The 18,931-nt window shown below is 41.0% G+C and overlaps 1 protein-coding gene across 9 annotated transcripts in view; it reads left to right on the top strand.

Moving 5' to 3' along the window:
- The window catches only part of LOC122986431 (pleckstrin homology domain-containing family A member 5-like), an 87,574-nt gene extending 69,763 nt beyond the window's left edge, over positions 1-17,811 (top strand). For 5 of the 9 annotated variants that reach the window (XM_044357697.1, XM_044357698.1, XM_044357705.1 and 2 more), the window contains 16 exons: positions 310-790; positions 1,318-1,401; positions 2,118-2,237; positions 6,929-6,991; positions 7,079-7,159; positions 7,625-7,774; positions 7,929-8,030; positions 8,843-9,001; positions 10,980-11,094; positions 12,029-12,144; positions 13,464-13,679; positions 13,799-13,960; positions 14,465-14,598; positions 15,086-15,228; positions 16,144-16,243; positions 16,594-17,811. In XM_044357697.1, coding sequence (XP_044213632.1) covers positions 310-790; positions 1,318-1,401; positions 2,118-2,237; positions 6,929-6,991; positions 7,079-7,159; positions 7,625-7,774; positions 7,929-8,030; positions 8,843-9,001; positions 10,980-11,094; positions 12,029-12,144; positions 13,464-13,679; positions 13,799-13,960; positions 14,465-14,598; positions 15,086-15,228; positions 16,144-16,235 — 2,218 coding nt within the window. In that variant the 3' untranslated portion in view covers positions 16,236-16,243; positions 16,594-17,811. Of the gene's footprint in view, positions 1-309; positions 791-1,317; positions 1,402-2,117; positions 2,238-6,928; positions 6,992-7,078; positions 7,160-7,624; positions 7,775-7,928; positions 8,031-8,842; positions 9,002-10,178; positions 10,335-10,979; positions 11,095-12,028; positions 12,145-13,463; positions 13,680-13,798; positions 13,961-14,464; positions 14,599-15,085; positions 15,229-16,143; positions 16,244-16,593 lie in introns of all 9 variants that reach the window. The other 4 variants (XM_044357701.1, XM_044357702.1, XM_044357706.1 and 1 more) reach the window with 3 other exon arrangements.
- Positions 17,812-18,931: the final 1,120 nt, after the last annotated feature.

The raw sequence follows: 18,931 nt of genomic DNA on the forward strand, positions 1-18,931 counted from the left end.
AAGAAAAAATAAAATAATTAAGTAGTTGAAGAATGATTAAATCGTTGTACCAACTTACATCCTTTGGGAGCTGATGGTAAGATCCTGATGAAAATATATAGACAAGCAGCATTTAGCATAAGCATAAGAAGCATTTATTGCCCAAGCTATCCATGAAATGAATGTCTCTGCTACCCATCATGTTATTATTAATTCATTATTAAATAATTCAATTAATTACTGAATTATTTTACTTTAACTGTCTAAAGAGTCTTGTGCGAATCAAGGGAATAAGATGATTTCAGTTTTTTTTTTCTTCTTCCTCCTCAGCGTTGCATCATACCAGACGCTGCCTAGAAACATGCCAAGCCATCGGGTACCCTATATGCCTCTTTATGGCGACGGCTACCGCAGTATGCCCAGGAATAGCATGGCACAGCGGGACAGCATCTGCAGCATGTCGCCATCGATGTACGACCAGGCCCTGGGTCCCTCGCCGGTTGACAAGCGCCGGTCCATGCGCGACGACACCATGTGGCAGTTATACGAGTGGCAGCAAAGGCAGGCCTACTGCAGGCCACCAGGGCTCTACAGCAATATGGCCAGTCCCAAAACCATGATCAACCTGTCAGAACATGCTGCACCGAGCCACTCCATCCCCCCATCACCTTCCCACGGCTCCCTGTCCATGTACGGCGGCTACTCTCCGATGCGATCCTACAACATGAACAGTGCCCGATCAGAGGTATCCTCTCCCATCTACCAAAGAGACATGAGCATCGACAGGCGGCACAGGCCACAACTCAACAAGGTCAGTTAAGGCATATAGAAATGATAAAGGGTCGGTTCACCCACATAACAAAAAAACATATTTTTCACTTATCTGTATATCATCATCAACTATCATCTATTCATACTGATAGCTTTGTTTTTTTACTTTTGAGATATTGGTGTCTAAGAACTTTTTGTTTGGTCTCTTGTTTCTCGAGTTGACTTTTTCATATTCATAGCATTGGAAAATGCCATTTAAAGAATTCAAAATCAATGTCTCTGCAGAATCAGATCATGTTTTCATTGGAACAATTTTTTACTGAAGAAAATATCCTTTTAAAACCTGTTGACAGGTTTGCATTTCTGAATATTACTGTTGAATTTAGACATTTTTGATTTGGTTTTGAGCACATAAACAAAATTTGAAAAACTCAAGAGGTGAGTGAGAAAAATGTGTTTTTCTGTAATTTAGGTGAACCAACCCTTTACCTCGGAATGATTGTTGAAAGCCTTTCACAATAATGTAAACGACAGGCAATTTAAGTTTTAATTTACTGTGTCTTGCAGTATGCGTACCCACCAGATAGGAGGTCTATGCCTGCAGGAATCCCAGTTCAGACTATCACTGCCCAGTCTCTCCAAGGCAAAACAGTAAGTCCTCGCAGTAGCCCGGTTCAGTGTGCATCACTGTCTTCCACCTACCCAGTTTTGGGTCACTCTGCTCTTACTGAAACACACCACCCAGTAATTTCACGCTTGGGTTCTAAATATTTATCCATTTGGGTTTAATTGGACTTCTTTGAAAGACAAAGCTACCCTCCCTTTCTCCCTCTCCCTCTTTCTGCCCTTTATTTCCTTCCAAGAATAGATTGTGACAGAATTTATAGAAAGAGGCTGATTCAGGCAGAACTCAGATGTGTGCTCCAAGTAGTGGGATTTAGGGAATGTTCACTTTAGGAGCTCCTTAGACTTGCTTCACATCAGTGAAGATTTAAAAACCCTGTCACTCACAACTCTCTAAGCCAGATCAGGAATTTATGTCAAAGCCGTACACAGTGCTATGTCCTCATGGAGCTGGGAACGTGTGAACTGGATTCTGTAATAAATGCTAAACTGTTCTTCTGTCTTGAGTGGTCGAGTGGAATTAGCATGTTGCTGACAGCGATTGCACCTTGGGTAATCTCATGGTCCTGAGCTGCATGAAAACTCAATACCTGGATATAGCAACTGTTCACCTATTGGGAGCCTGATACATCTAAATCTCCTGTCCTGGTGTGTTCTCTCCTTTCCTTTCCCACTCCCCTTGTGGTGTGTCCCTGTTTCATTGTGGCTGTATATCCCTCCCTCCTTCCCTCCCTACCCTGCAGCCTGAGGAACTGACTCTGCTGCTGATAAAGCTGCGGCGGCAGCAGGCAGAGCTAAACAGTATCCGGGAGCACACTGTAGCACAGCTTATGCAACTAAACATGGATGACGACAACCCAAAGGTCAGGCCCCCAGAGATTCCTCTGCAGGCGTGTGTGTTAGAGTGTGGTGTGTATGCCATTTTTACCCGCTTCCATTATCCATCTCGATCCAGAGGGGGGGTTTTTTTGGTCTTCACACATGGCTGATTTGAGGAGAAAAGGCTGTAGGCACTTTCTCCGTGAAGAACTATGCTTTTGCTTGAAGTTGTCTATTTATCACATTTCGGGATCAGCTAGTTTGCTTTCAGCTTTTCCCAAAACATAATGAAATGTCCAGAGATAAAAACATTTGGGCCATTTCAGAAGGGCAAGCAGTTGATAAGTCATTTTACTTCCTTAAAGAGTCAAGACAGATGTTAGCTGGAAAAGCCATTAGCGAGCTTAAAGAGTCACTGGTCAAAGAGGTTTAGACCACTGGCATACGTAAATGTTAAATCAGGATTTTTACATTTTAAGTCTCCTTAAAGACGTCAGACCACAGATTTGACTGATGTAGGTCAACTAGGTTTGAGATGGTTGGTTTGAGGGATTTGGGTTTGTCATCCCTTTAGCACTTTTTTTACCTACTACTCCACAATGATATTAAAGTCCCCTTGTACCAACTGCATTGAACTACACTGACGAACAGACTCGGTTGGTGGGGTAGTACATTATAAGGATACTCATGTTAGTGATGCATTTCAAGTAAATTAGCTCAGCTCACTGCTGTCTATGTATCTTGAGTGCACTTATTCAAGACTCCATGTGGCTATTTAGTCATTATGGAGTTCTCGTCTTTCATGTCCAATACTGCATTCATGTTACTTTATACTGTGTAGTACATCTGGTACCTGACCTATTTTCCTCACCTTGACTGGTCCTGCCTTCCTTTCCGTCTGGTTATCTTTGGGTATACAGTACAAGACATGTTTGAATGTGTGTGTGTGTGTGTGTATGTGTGTGTGTGTGTGTGTGTGTGTGTGTGTGCGTGTTTGAGAGTCAGAGAGAGGATGCTTCTTCTTCTTTGTCTTACTCTCCTGTTGCCTTTTCTTTCCTCTCCTTTCTGCTGCTGACGCTAGAACGACATTCTCTCCCATCACCTCCAAAGGAACCTCATGTATTTGGACAATCAGGTGGGGTAATGCATGGTTGCATGGCCCTGTTTCCTGCTGTCATGAACTTAACTCATTAAATGTTACGATTATTATAACACTAATCAGTACAGTACACTGACAGATACTTGGATTTCCTGTTTGATGTTTAACTACGTTATCATGTTTATCTAATGTTTATTTTCCTGGGGAAACTGGATAGCATGGACCAATGTCACATACCACAGCATTTATAGCCTAGGCTAGTTTGCCACACCCATCCATAGATAGGCCTATTCATTCACTGGTTTGAAAATACACCCTGAACTGTTACTAAACTATACTAACTAGATAACTGGATCTCACTCTAATCTGTATAGTTATAATACACTAAGCTTTAACGGGAGATTTTCCCTTCTAACAAATAATTGACTTAGAGCGTTTCACTAGAATGTCTCTCTGATCCTGTTTGTAAGCATCTCTTATTGTTCATGTATCCATCCCTGTCCTCTCTGGATGCATGTGTTTATGATTGAGTCTACTTCATGGGAGAGCGCAAGCGAGGTGCAACAACATTGTCGGTGTTGTCTTTGAAGTGAAAAGCGCTGCTATGAACTGACACTTGCTATATTGCTCCTCTCCACACTGGACTAGATGAAGGAAAATGACCCTTTAATCGTCATGACTCACACTTTGATTGAGAACTCTGCCCCAAGGCCTCAACTTTACCAGCAAGTAAGGCCAGCCAAAGGCTTTGCTCCGCCTCATCCTCACCAGTCGCTGTTGTTTTTTTTGGTCTGTTTTGCAATGCTCTTCCTTCGGTGTCCAATTCCTCATGGCATCTTGAGACTGGTCTCCCTGTATCGTTTGTATCGCCAGAACCAACTCATCCATTGCTTTTGACTGTTCTCCTCTTATTGTGAGAAGTCATGCTAATGTGAGCATGACTTGTAAAAGAGAAGTATGATGTGTATGCTTCACTGTTCAGTTCAATCCCTTCCTCACTCTCAGGTTTGTGTATGGAGGCTGGAAACAGTTTACAAGCTCCTACGTGTTTTAGAAAACACTCTAACTAGCTATGGGACTGTCCTAAATCAAAAGCTAAAGCTGTGGCTGCACCCACGTCATTAAGGCAACAAACCCTGTAGTTTTTACTCATCTTGTTTTGTCTAGTGCCTTAACAAGTGAAGGTTAGTGTGTGATTTTTCATAACCCTGTGCAGAATATGTTCCCTCTCAAGCCACCTGGACTCTAATTGGTGAGACTTAATTCTGTGTTGCCAGACTTGTCACTTCTCAGACCAGTTCATTATTGTAGTACCATGTCTTTTCGTGGAATAAATGAGTGCCCCATTTAAAGTCGACAGGGGATTGTTTTCACGGTGTAATTTAAGTACAATAAACTAAATTGATTTTCCCTTTTAGTTTTTGGGATGCAAGAACATTTCACTATCCTAAAAATGAGATCCATGCCAACCCTCTTTACGGTTCATTTGGAGTCGACCAGTGCTGCTGTATTTATTTAAGTCCTTTGCCAGTTAGTCAAATATTAACACTATTCAGATGTTAGGATTCAGCGGTTTAAAGGAACAGTACAAAATATTTGGAAATGCACTTATTGTCCTTCTTGCCAAGAGTTAGATACCACTTTCTTTCTGTACGCTCATATCAGTTTTTGACCTGATAACACAGATGAGATATAATGTGTTAATTAGCGAGCTTTAGAGGTGCTTGTTAGTGGATTTGATTAACCTTTGGACAGAACCAGGCCAGCTGTTCCCCCCGTTTCTAGTCTTCATGCTAAGCTTAGCTAACTGTATCCTGTAGCTTCATATTGCAGAAAGCAAATACGCATATTTCCCAAAAGTATTCCTTTAAGATTGGACACACTTGAGGATCCTCTTTGGAAAATACTCTATACATAATATGGCCAGAGGGCATATCTATGATGAAGATGTTTCTTTTTACCTGTCCGTGTCACTTCCCCCTCACTCCCTGTTGTCATTCTGCTGATGGAAAGGATAAAGAGGGCCCGCCTTGTGTGTGACGATGACATCACTTTGCCACTTTTGTGATCGCCTCTCGAGGCGTAAAAGTGCAGCCGAAGAGTGCCCCCACCCACCCTCACCCCTTCACCTTTTCATTGGCATATCAGCCCGGCAACAGCTGCATTCCCACCTGTTCAACTGCCAAAAAGTCTGTCTTTCTCCCCCTCCTCTCCTCCCCCCCCCGCCCCCCGTCACTCCTAGTCCACACCACACAACACCACAGTGAAGCTCCCTGAGCTGTGGGAGCGTTTTGCATGTTCTGTGTGGAATGTTCTCAGGTCCCACCTGCTTTAACTGTACTGTGTGGTTCAACTGAGGAAAAAAGGGTGTTGAGAAAAGTATGTGTGAAATAGTGCAAGTGTGAGTGAGGAGCCTATTATTAGTGTTGGTGGAGTCTGACAGTATTTGGACAGCGACTAATTATTTGTGTTTTGATTTGTCATCCAGCACGTTGAATTTGAAATGAAGATGCTTTACAGGAGTTAAACAAGCTCGGTATTAGGCAGTGTAGCTCTTTTCAGATATAGTCCCCCACTAAGGGCTCAACCCCACTAATATAAAATGGGCTACAATTACTTAATTTTTCCCCCAATATAAATGTGGATTGATCTTATAGCATTGTTTCATTTCAAGTTCAATTTGAGTACAAAGACAAAACAACAAAGAATTGTGTCACTGTCCAAATAGGTATGGGCTGCACTTGTATTTTTTAAATCAAGGAAAATGGATGAATAATGAAGAATTATGTGATGAATTAATTGTCTGGAAACATGGGATCCAATGCAGTTCAAATAATGGCATGTGATCGAGTAGTGTGGCCTTTTATTTCTTTAAAATATGTCGATGAGTGGTTTTAATACAAGGGGAAAGAAGGATTATATTTTCTTTTTCTCAGCTAACTACTGATGCTACAAATGCAAGTGTAAAATAGTACAAACTAGTTTAGGCTGTGGGCTTTCCTAGTCTGGAGGTAACTGCAGTGCAGGCTGACAGTAGCAATATGCTGAAGAAATCATCAGGGCTGCCGTTGTCAGTATTTGAGCCTGGATTCAAGTAATTAAACACCTGTTTATAATTGTTCTGAGCATAATGAGGTACTGTATGTTAAAGCATGTGGTTAGTTTGTTATTCTGGGATTGTCTTTAAGTGAAATTGCATTTTGACTAAATAAAACATATTCAGTTGACCACAGCTACCAGACAGGCAGATTCCTTGGACCATTTAGCTGCAGAGCATGTGCTGGAGAACAACACAGTTGGTGAACACAGCCAATGTGCTGACTCTAGAGTTTAGTAAGCAAGATTGTTTAACATGCCTTCCCCTTGCATTTCCGATAAAACCACCATGTTGTGCCGATGGAGACAAATGATTGTGGGTGATGAAACACGAAGAAGAGACTGTGTTTAGACTGGCTGCACTCCAGCTGTTGGTTTGCTAACTTAGATTGTCTGATTTAGTGAATACGAGTTACTACCCAAGGACAAATTCTGCGACTCAGTGAGAGAGCCTTGTCATGACACTGCATTAGATCTCCAGATTCTAATGTGTATGTGCATGTTTGTTGTCGCTGTCTGATGTTCTTTCTTTCTTCACAGCTGAGCCCAGAAGACTACAGAGAACACGCCTACCCATGCATGCCAGAAGAGGTGGACATTGATGTAAGTTCTTTGTCGCACTCTCGCATGACATGATGCTACATTCAACTACATATAAAGGGTCAAAACTTATTATTGTTCTCTTCTCAGACCAAACTTAGCAGGTTGTGTGAGCAGGATAAATTGGTGAGGACACAGGAGGACAAACTTCAGCAGCTGTACAGAGAGAAGGTGACTGAACGCGCATCGCACATCATTACATATTTTCACAAAACACGGTTAAAATGTCCACAAAGATGCGGGGCCACGTAGAAAATAAACTGAAAAGAACACACAGTTGACATTTGTGTAATATATGGTCAGCCCAGCTTTTAGACAGTCATCCAAAACATTTCTATTATAAATATAGTTTGAGCTCAGTTTATTTGCGCACAACTAAGAAAGACCATAACCAAGCCACTGTCAACATCAAATTTGCATAGCCATGTCATCTTTCATTTTTTAGATTAGTTTTTGGACACTTTTACCTTTTATTTGACAGTTGATCATTAGTATGCAGCTACCTGTCAAGAATGAGGAATAGGTGCATAAAAATTGCAAAACTAACACGTTACCTTACTCATTAAACCAAAAAAAGTACTCTAACACATTACTTTGTAATGCTTTACCCCTAATACTGGTTGTCTGTTCCTTTAGCACACCCTGGAGACAGCCCTGCTGTCAGCCAGCCAGGAGATAGAGATGGGCTCCGATAACCCAGCTGCCATGCAGAGTGTCATCCAGCAGAGAGACTTGCTGCAGAGTGGCCTCCTCAGCACCTGCAGAGAGCTGTCCAGAGTCACAGCTGTGAGTCGTGTCACAGTACACGCACACACACGTGCACTCATACGCATACACACATATTAAATAGACACTCTAATTTTCTTTCTCCAGGAACGCTTTTTGTGAAGAGTTTTTGCTTGCTTGTTTTCATTCACAAAGTGTATCTCTCCCAAACTAGGAGTTGGAGAGGTCATGGAGGGAGTATGACAAGCTGGAAGGAGATGTGACTCTGGCTAAGAACAACCTGCTGGAGCAACTAGAAGCGCTGGGAAGCCCTCAGGTAGGATAATTCTTGAGACTGAAGCTGCATTGCTTTAATCTTGCACTTCTTCTGCTGTCGAACTCTGGCACGGTTGGAGTACATCTACTGTAGAGCTTCAAAGAAAGCCGAAAATACGACAAATTCCCTTGAACACTTCGTCATCCTTTTTGTAGACACTTTTTTGACTTTGGTGAAAAAGTAAAGACAATTTCTTTGCTCCAGTACTCTTAGCTGAGTGTGGAGGGAGGTAACCGAGAGATCAAAGCAACATAGTGAGTGATTGATGACTGTAGTGATGAAGAACAGGTCTTAATTAAAGTCTGTCTTTTATCTTGTCCTTCATCATGGGAGAGGTGTAGAGACAGAGAGAAACAATCCTAACAGCTATTCCCGCTTTAGCCTGAGTCAGAGTCGATGCTAATTCAGAGTAGAGAAGTCAGGGGGCCAGCAGGGAGCCTGGACATCCTTTTTTAAGTGCCCCTCACACACAGACAAACCTATCATCAGTAAGGAGATAATTATGTGTCTCTTTCTCTTGCTCTTTTGCTCTCTCTCCATTCCTTCTTCCTTCAGTCTAACTATAACCCTCTTCTCATCTTCCTGCTCTGCTGGACCTGTTCTGCGGCTAATATTTCTCAAATAACAGCTTGAACAGATCAGTATCTGTACTGGCTGCACACTTTAGTAGATGCATCGTCTCACTATCGCACATCTGTAATTTTCATCTCTTTCATCTCTGTCTTTTGCGTGATAATCTTACATCAACATGTTCATCATCAGGTAATGTTATGCGACTTGTGAACTTGTCAGTATTTTCCGTGTTCACATAGACTGAGCCTCCCAGTCAGCAGCACGTCCGCATCCAGAAAGAGCTTTGGAGGATCCAAGATGTGATGGAGGCCCTCAATAAACACAAAGCCCAGAGAAATGCTGTCGACGGTATGAGCTTCTATGGGCCCAAGACCAACTTCAGCAAGCACAAAACCGAGGTGAAGCACCACAGAGAGGAAACACTAGAGAAACAAACAGTTCACTTGGTTACACACCTCTGCAGTGTTGTATCATTAAGCCGTTTAATTAAATAGTCAACAGGAAAGTAACAGACAATATTGATAAGTGATGGAGCAACACTGCTAAAATGTTTGCTGGTTCAAGCTTCTCAAATGAAAGAATTTGTTGTTTTTCTCTGTTTGGTATCATTGTTGTTTGAATATCTTTGTATTTTGGATAACACAAGCAATTTGAAGACATCACCGTCTGACTTTTTAGGGCGTTTTCACACCTATAGTTCGTTTGCTTTGGTCCGAATCAGTGGATGAGTTGCTACTTTGTTGCATTTTTCCAAAATTTCAAGCGAACCAAACTATATCAACAAAAGCCATGTGGGAGCTGTCACTCCATTCATTGGTCAGAAATCTTGTGGGGTTGGCGGGCAGAGAAAGGAGAGTTTATTCTCCCAGGATAACTATCCAAAATGGACCATCGGCAGAATTGGAATTTCTTCATAATTGCGGTCATCGTTTGGGCCATATACCAAGCCAACATATGTGAGCAGAATGGCACATTTGAATGGCACATTCAAGGCAACGAACAAGGTGCTTCATGTTACGCAAAGAAGGCTTGCTGCCTTCAGTTGGCTGAAGAGGAGAAAGGAGCATAATGCAGAGGTGGCTACGGGAGCTGGTTTAATCTGAAAAGTTGTTTTGGTCCGAGTGCAATTGCTGTGTTCACCCCTGCCCAAATGAACCGCACCAAGGGGGTAAAGGCTCCAGGGTTTGATTCAACTGAACTAAACAAGGCAGGTGTGAAAACGCTCTTATAGAATGAACAATTAACCCATCAATTGGATGAAGTTATTGACCATGAAATAAATTATAGTTGCAGCCCTACAGTTCTCTTCACCCAGACTTCCTGTAATCTGGATGGCGATGAGCTTTAGTTGTATTGCTGTGTGTTAAAGACGCCAGCCCTGCATATGGGCAGAATGAATGGTGTTATCTGAGCGGATGTGTCAACAACATGTGAAGCCCTCTCTGGCTAATCAGCTGGTTTGCCCATCTTGTGGGCCAGAACTACTCTGGACCAGATGGCGGTTGCCCTGAGCGTGTGTGGTGGCGCCATGTGTCACTTTGCTTCCTGTCCTGTCATGCCCTGTGTAATCCCCAGGAGGAGGACTTGGTACCCCCACGGCCACCCTTACCCCAGTCCTACGAGCCCAACCCCCCCACCGTGCCCCCTTTGCCCTCTAATGTTGGTGCGCGCCCTTCATCAATCCACAGGCCGGAGGACAGGAAGGCCAATCACAGGAATGGCACACGCAGCGTAAGCTCGTTGACCCGTTGACCTTGTGGTCAACCCTGCTTTCAGCTGTGTCATAACACGTCACTGCCTGCTGTGAAGATTTTTTTCACTTTCATTTCGATGGACATTTCATCTTTTTGGTTGGATCATGTTCCTTTATTTATTTGATGCCATACTTCCATCATCTTTTTTTCTTTTGGATGAAGCCTCACCAATGTATTTTGTTTTCTCATTTTAAGTGAAATGCCTTGTTTTCCTTTTCTGTGTGTTTTTCTGTGTGTTAAAAGCTTTTTTAGAAGTTGACTGAGATTTTGTTGTGTCTTGTCCTTCATTGCAAATTAGACCATGTCAGAGTTTGAATGTGTCTGCCTGCTGTCTACTTTTTTATTTGGCTGTAAAACTGTATTGAACTGAAAGAACATGGAGAGTTTTTCTCCAAACTGTATACATAAATGTGCTAAGATTGCTCAGTTTGTAAAAAGCATCATTTTGTAGAAAAGGGGTGTTATCTTGCCACTGCCTTTGAAGTTATTCTGTTATATAAAAGAAGAAAGAAAATATCACTTTTTCAAATGCTTGATATCTCAGTTTGGAACCAAACTCTCCATAACTATAAATCAGGGTTGCTCTGAATGTGTGTTTAACTTGTTTCATTCTCATTTATAGGGCCCGGACTACAGGCTGTATAAGAGTGAACCAGAGCTCACCACAGTGGCTGAAGTGGATGAGAGCAACGGAGAGGACAGATCTGAACACCCATCTGATCATCCTGGAAACAAAGGTACAGAATAACACTGCAAGGCCAAGTATTAAAATACCAGAGAACTGTGCTCACATTGTTCCAATAAATAATCAATTTTGTTCCATTTCGCTGACACTAACAAAAAATCCATAAACAGCCTAATGAAATTATATTATTGACCATTAAACTAGTTTCTAGCATTGATAGTTACCATGGTTACCGTGGCATTTTACACAGGCAATACTTGACACACAGTTAAATACAAGGTCAGGCTTTTCTCCGAAGGCATAAGCTGGGTCAACAACCAGTATTTTGCGTACAGTGGTTGCTATGGACACAGTAGCATACCTGCATTTGACTTGATTTACACTGCTCAGTTATTTACTAGGTTGACAGTACATCAACTGAGATAACCTATTTCTTATATTTACTGAACTTTATTTAAACATCACAATGCATTATCTCTGATAGATGGTTTAGAATTTCCAAAAGAGCTAATTGGCCTAAATTTGGTGAAAGAGCTTACACAGCATAATTCAGGTGCTCTGAAGTTGAACGATTACAATGTAGCTCCACACTTGCTCCGCACCGTCACACAATCAATACTTGCAACCTGTGATGCTGCCTGCAAATGCTGCTGGAAATACCTATGGGTAGAATGTACTTGATGCCAGATTTAATGTCTCATATTTTATCTAACAGGCTCCAGAAAATATGACCAATCTGGGAATACTGTCTACACTACACTCTGTCTTCTCAGGGTCCATTTTGTTATACCTTTAAAACAGTAGCTGTACAATTTACTATTCTCATACTCACAAGTACAAGCTTAAAATAACGTTTATATGCTCATATATTTTGTTCAACCTTAGTTGCACAAAGGTATCCTTAGTGAATTTGTTGTAGTGTAAAATCATATGCGCTGTTAGTGAACTAGGGGGTTTACTGACCTCTCGTCTCTTTTACCTGCCAGGGATGTCCTACCCAGTGGGCATCGTCCCACCCAGGACCAAATCTCCAGTGCCTGAGTCTTCCTCCATAGCTTCATATGTTACCTTAAGAAAGAGCAAGAAGCCCGACCCCAGGACGGTGAGTCCCTGGACTTTAGTCCTCACTGCTCTGAGGGTATCTGTAAATTGTTCTCAAAGTTTTTTGACCACTTGGATCACCAGATTCTCTCAGATATTAGTTGTTGTACTAACTTTAGAATGTACATTTTCTCAGTACATGTTTCATTATGTGGCAAACCAGACATTTTGTATCCAAGCAGTATAAAAACAAATAAGAATTATTATCAAATTGCTCTGCTTTTCTTTTTATGTCATCACTGTGAGCCTCTTGTGGGCAGCAGTGAAATTCCAAACCACTCAACTTTCTTGAATTGTTTACTTCCCTCTTAATTAGTTGTTTTGGTTATCAGACTGCAGGTTTAAACCTAACATATGACAGAAGAGACCACTCATCACGTGGCCAGGGTGTGACTCATACTCTCAAAAACCAGGCTGTCATAAAATAAATGCCAAGCTTAGTTTATACAGTTTCCAACCTCAAACACTATCAACTTAAATACACTAACCATGTTATTAGTCCACCACACTGCAGGGTGTGTCCTGTTTTTAGTGTGTCTGTATGTGTTTATGTTTGAAAAAAAGATGGACATATAGTATAAATGAACCTAGATGAACTTTATGAAATGTTAGCTGGCTACATAGCTCTACATGAAGGCTTTGGTCTACTTTAACTATATAGCCTGTGGTAGTAAGAGAGTGTGTCACAGGCCTGTAGAGTTAGCTTAGGCCATTGGATACCAGCCTCTTGAACAATCTGAACAGTGGAGGCAGCGTCCTGGGGCGCTGGACTGAATCCAGATCTGCCAGCCCCTCCAGCATGGCACAAACCTGAGAGTGAACAACTTCTCAGTTCACTTCACATCATCAGCCTCTCCTGCTCAGGCATGAACAGGCCCCCAGTCTCACTGAGTGCACCCATGTGTGCCAGCAGGAGCGTGTGAGTGCACAGCAGCCCGTCAGGTTGTTTCCATATGTGTTTGCACTTGTGCTCATTTTGTTTCTAAGCGAGTGAACATTAAAGAGTCATTTAGCAATCATTATTGTGGTTATTATGTCAATCATGGCTGTTAACTGTATTTAAACAAGCAAAACGTTTTTCCAGTATGTGTAGGGAAAATGGTGTTATTTTTCTTGGTCAAGTTTAGACTGTTTCCACAACCACACCATGATGCCACTTAACTGCGGTTCTGCATAGTCAATGTTTACCACTTTGTGATTTCTGTCTTAGAGTTAAATATCTGACAGGGAAGCTTCGTTATTATTAAATTCTATTTATTGTGTGTCTGTGTCCCTCTGTGGTCTGCATGCATGTCTGTGGGTGTCCTCTCTGGCTACCAGGAGCGTCCACGAAGTGCGGTGGAGCAGCAGCTGTGCGCCGCGGAGACCGGCCGGCCCAGGATGAGTGTAGAGGAGCAGCTGGAGAGGATTCGTCGCCACCAGCAGGGTGCACTCAGGGAGAAGAAAAAAGGCCTCAGCATCCGGGGTAGCAGCCAGGAGAACACACCCTCTCGCAGCCACTCATTTACTAAAGATAACCATTTCCGCAGCATGCAGGTATTGGGACGACTGACACGGGACATTATTCAGACACTAAGGCAGCACTTAAATTCAGAAAAGATCATGTGATCCCCTTTTTCTGCATTTTTGTCTTTCTCGTTCTGGGTTTTTTCTAGTCCCAAATGAGGCGCAGAGATGAGGTGATGAGCAGTGACATTCTGGAGCTGGAGGCCTCACTCAGGCAGCAGGAGGTGGTGAGGGAGCAGGAGACGCCCGCTGAGGAGATTGCCCGTCTGAAAGAAGCCTCGCAAGCTGACCACTTTAATGTGGACCGAGAAGTAAGTCACAGCAGTCGGCTGTCTTACTCATCAGACCCGACAGGGCTAATATTATCACAGGCAAAACACTTCTGAAATGTTGACAAACAGCACATCAAGTATCGTGGATTTGAGTTTTAAAATCCACAGCAAATAAATCTCGATTTTTAACGGATTACATGAACTAATTACATGAATTACATAAATCTTTTATACAACAGAATGTCTCACATTAAGTGTTTCTCGCTCCAGGCCAAGCCTATGGTGTTGCTGCATACAGTTCCTACTCCCCCAACTCTAAGAAAAGCCTCCCTGTAGATGAGGATGATGATTTAAATGTCAGCTATTTGTTTTTAAATGCCGTTTTTTTATCTACATATTTGTATAGGTAACACTTTTAACATCTGTCCTTTCTTATATGTGTTTGTAAGTTATTTGTGAAGCACATTATATTTGATTCATTTGTATTAAACATGCAACATAAAGATACTGAATATAAAGTACATTTTTTCTCTGTTTCTGCAGCTTTCTGTGCCCGACAAAGTGCTGATTCCTGAGCGTTACATGGAGTCAGACCCAGAGGAGGCACTGAGCCCTGAGCAGGAGGCTGATAAGCAGAGGAAAGTTGACCGCATCAAAGCCCTCATAGCCAAAAACAGGTAAACACACCACGATGACCTGTCAGTACCAGTAACTATTTATTAGTGTGAACAAGCCCTGCTCGGGCCCTTGATATTAGATAAGAATCCTGTGGTGAAAGGGCTGTCCGCGCAGGTGAGCAGTGATATTTTACAGCAGATGTCATACATGAAATTCTTTTAGAAGTGAGGGGTAAGTTTGAGGTCACAGCACGACATCACCATAGGTGGTTCAAAAGGTGCCACACCGCCTACCTGCTCTTTCCATGCAGATCAGTGCTTTAGATGTGAAGAAAAGTCCATGTTCTAATCTCCAGCCACTGTGACATTTTACTCTAAATGCCAGCCCCCTTGAACTGATTTAAAAGAGATAGCTTGTCTGTCCTGGGGTAATTGTGTTTATTCTGAAACTATGCTTATAATTTGTTTGTATACATTTATAAAAGTTGTATAGTAAATGATACAGAGACCATTTTGTGTGTGTGTGTGTGTGTGTGTGTGCTCCTAGCATGCAGAATGTGCTGCCTAGTATGGCTTTAAGCCCAGAGGAGGAGACTGAAGAGGAGGGTACCATACAGGAGAAAGAGAAGATGATTAATATCTCCTACGAGCTGGCAGCAGAGGCCTCCAAACGCAGCAAGCTGGTAGCAGGTACATCTCTAGAGAGAGAGAGAAGAGGGAGGAGGTTTGGGGGATTGAATCTAAAGAACGCATTTTATAAAACAAAAACTACTGGGATCCTGTTTTGAAAGACTTGAGCAACCTTATGTTGTGGTTCATCAAACTGCAGTTGCTTCCATTGTGCATGTGTTAAGTCATTTATCACAGTCCTTCTCACTCCTCATTAAAAGATAAGTTCACATTTTTTCAAGTCTGTGTTAAAACAATACTGACATGCCGATATGTACATTGAAATAGGTTTAGCTTGCTTTAATCATTCCTCCTATTCATACTGGTCATTAACATTCATCCAACGGAAGTGATGGGGGACAAAATCCATAGTCCTCATTCTGTGCAAAAATATTTTCTAAAGTTTATCTCAAGTTAAAATGAGGCTTTAGCAGTATGAGATCAAGCGAGTGTCTTCCAAAGTTAGTATTTTCTAGTACAAAATGTATTTTTTTCCCCCCCAAGAAAGGTGTTTCCTGAGCTGCAGGAGAGGGGTTGTCACTTAAAGAGGAAAATTCTTCCTAAAATAACTATAAGATATTCTCTTGACTGGTCTACCTCAGACTGCTGAAGCGTCATATTTACTTAATATAAATATTGGAATGCATTTTTGCACAGAACGAGGACTACTGAATTTGTCCCCCATCACTTACATTTGAAGTGCAATAGTAAAGGATCTTTTTATGGCCAATATGAGCAAGAGGAACAGTTACAGCAAGCAAAAACTGTATATACTGTTTGGGGACAAACTTGAAAAGTTGTGAATCGATATCCTTTAATTCAATTTATTTATTTGTGTTGTTTGACCATTTAGTCAGTAGTTACTGATGTAATTTGTTTTTGTCATTTCGTGCATGTGCCTGTATGTGTTCAACATGTCACTCTGTTTTGTTGCAGTGAAAAGCCTGTCATCCTCTTCCCCACCCCTTCCACAGTCTCCTAACACACCCCCCCAGCTCACTGATGGTTCTCACTTCATGTGTGTGTAGTAGCACCAGTAAGGGCCTTCATCAACCTGTTTTGTCCATACTCACAATGCTAAAGTGTTCTCAGTGTTTGAATTTTTGTCTCTGGGGGGGGGAAGCACATCGGAATGAAGGGATTGATGAAACGTTTTGTAAAAGTATGGGAGGGAAAACAGTTATGGCTATGGGTAACAGTTATTATTTTTCACATATCACAGTATTTGTTGTTGTGTAATGATAATCCTGATGATAATGACTATAATATTGACTGGGATAATGGGATTTAGGGAATCCTAGGTATCCATCTTCTAGTGTTATGGTTAAAGTATAATTTGACCTTTTCCCTCATTAGAAAATCTCACCTTTCTTTTTCTTTCTGCAGCACAAGCTCTGGCCTCAGTAAAAACTTACACATGAAGGAAACAGCAGTGGAGGTATAAAGATGCCCCTGAAGACTTCCCCAAAGACATCAGCACAAGGCCAAGTTCTACAGAGAGTGAAACTGCCTACTCCATACTCTGGGGTCTTAACCTCTGACTTCTGTATGCTCACTGTGAAGTCTTAAGCTCCTATGCCACCAATAGCATTTCTTCTGTGACATTTCTCTGTGACTGGCCCCTCGTTGGGTCACCACACTCTCCTCAACTGAGCGAGAGGATACAGCTTTGATACTGTTGTCATTGCAGTTCCGTTTTCATTTCTCACAAGGTTTTTACGTTTGTTTTTATTATTTATATGGTTTTATTAGGTTCTTATTTGAATATGGGCCAACATCGGTGTGTGTGTATACATACATACAAATACATATATATATATATATATATATATATATATATATATATATATAATTAACTAAGCTCTGTTTTGAGTCTAAATGCAAAATGTTTTGGGCCATGCCACATTTTCCACTCATGTTTCACCACCTGTTCAAATGGTTTTAAGAACATGTTTTCACATCATCTTAGTTTATTTAAGACTTTTCTAATTCAGTTCAATTGTTTGTCAGACATCAGTCATCAACTAACCATTCATATTTATCCATTTATTGTAAAGAACATTTGTCAATGGGAATGATGGGTATATAAGAGATATAGATTCCTCCATTATAATGAAAGGAGGAGCCACTTAATTGCTGCAGACTAAGATTATTTGTAATTTCTCCTGTTTCTGGGTTGTAATTAAAACTTCTGCAGTCCCTGTCGCATTGTTGCCGACACTTATGTGAATGTCCTGGCTTAAGTCACTCTATACTGTCTTTTTTTTTTTATTGCTGAGAGATATATTTAAACTGAAAGAAGGAAAATCTGAGTTTGGTTCTATTTTATGACATGTTGGTTTGAAGTCCTGGAACTAAAAGGAAAAAAAAAAGATTAGCACATGTAAAAAGCAATAATAAACAAAGAGTTTGTGGATTCAGGATGATTTTTTTGTGTGTGTGTACAAAGTGTAATTATCAGAGGTTTACTGTGTATATAATGTACTTGGTACAGCAGGATGGGAGGATGTATTCCACATGTGGTTACATTCTAGATTTGATTTGCAAATGTTCATATCCCATCTGTTTTATATCATGTTAAATAAATGTTGCTGTTCTTAACAAGTGGTTGCGTTGGTGTTCTTTACTGGCCCTGTAGTCAGCTGTAGTGAACAAGCTGAGGGTGAGGCCATATACACCTACTCACTCATGTTCATCAGCTCCAGTTCAGCTTTTTCCTACAAGTTGAGAACTGTTGATAAATGTTAAGCAAATTTTAACTTTGGATTGAATGATTTTTGACACAATGTAGAAAAGCTTTCCCTATATCTCTACATTTAAACCATTTTGAACATGTTTAAGTAATGGATTCATAATGGAAAAATCTGTTTCTTCAGAAATAAACCAATGTAAATGGGCCTTTTGATGGCTACAGATACAAGTTTATCTGGGATAATTTCACTTGGTCAAACTGGTTTAACGTCCTCAGCAAAAATGACATCCAGTTCATATATAGAGCTATGGTTCCCTCTTCTGGTCATTGTGCTGCAGTGTTGGCCATATCGACATTGTACATTGACACATTTATGGTTGTTGAGAACTCATAATTTAAAAAAGCTCAAATTCACAGAGCCCAAGTTTGAAAGTTTCCCAGAAGTAGGCATCAGCACTTTGCAATTTAGTTTCTCTATTCTTTTTCATCTCAGACACTGTCAATGTCAAAACAAACCCTTGCCTCTAGCTTTGCATGTGATGATTGGGCTGTTTTAGTACCTACATATTTCATAGGAATAAAGACATAAATGTTTTTCAAAGTTATCTCAGAGCTGTGAAATATGTTAAGATAGATTAAAATCAATGAATTCCAGGTCATGTTTCTTGTAGAAAATTGACAAAACATTTTCTTTGTCAAGTAATCGAAATGTATTCATATACACAACAAAGGCAGAGGGAGGAAATTATCCATATTTCCAAAATGCTGTTCTGTCAGTTGAGTTCATGGCTGGATTTGTTGTTAACCATGAATATAAATAATAACAATGATACTGCAAGACTCCCTAGCAGATCAAAGGATGAAATTGAACAAACTTTAACTAAACAAAAGTTATTATCAAGGATTTCTGAAAGAAGGAAATCAGGCCTTAAAGGTGCAGTGTGTAGAATTTAGTGCCATCTAGTGGAACAGACTTGGCATAAATGGAATATAATATGTTTTCATTAGTGTATAATCACCTGAAAATAAGAA

The sequence above is a fragment of the Thunnus albacares genome, chromosome 7 (assembly GCF_914725855.1).
Source record: "Thunnus albacares chromosome 7, fThuAlb1.1, whole genome shotgun sequence".
In the NCBI taxonomy this organism is placed as follows: Eukaryota; Metazoa; Chordata; class Actinopteri; order Scombriformes; family Scombridae; genus Thunnus; species Thunnus albacares.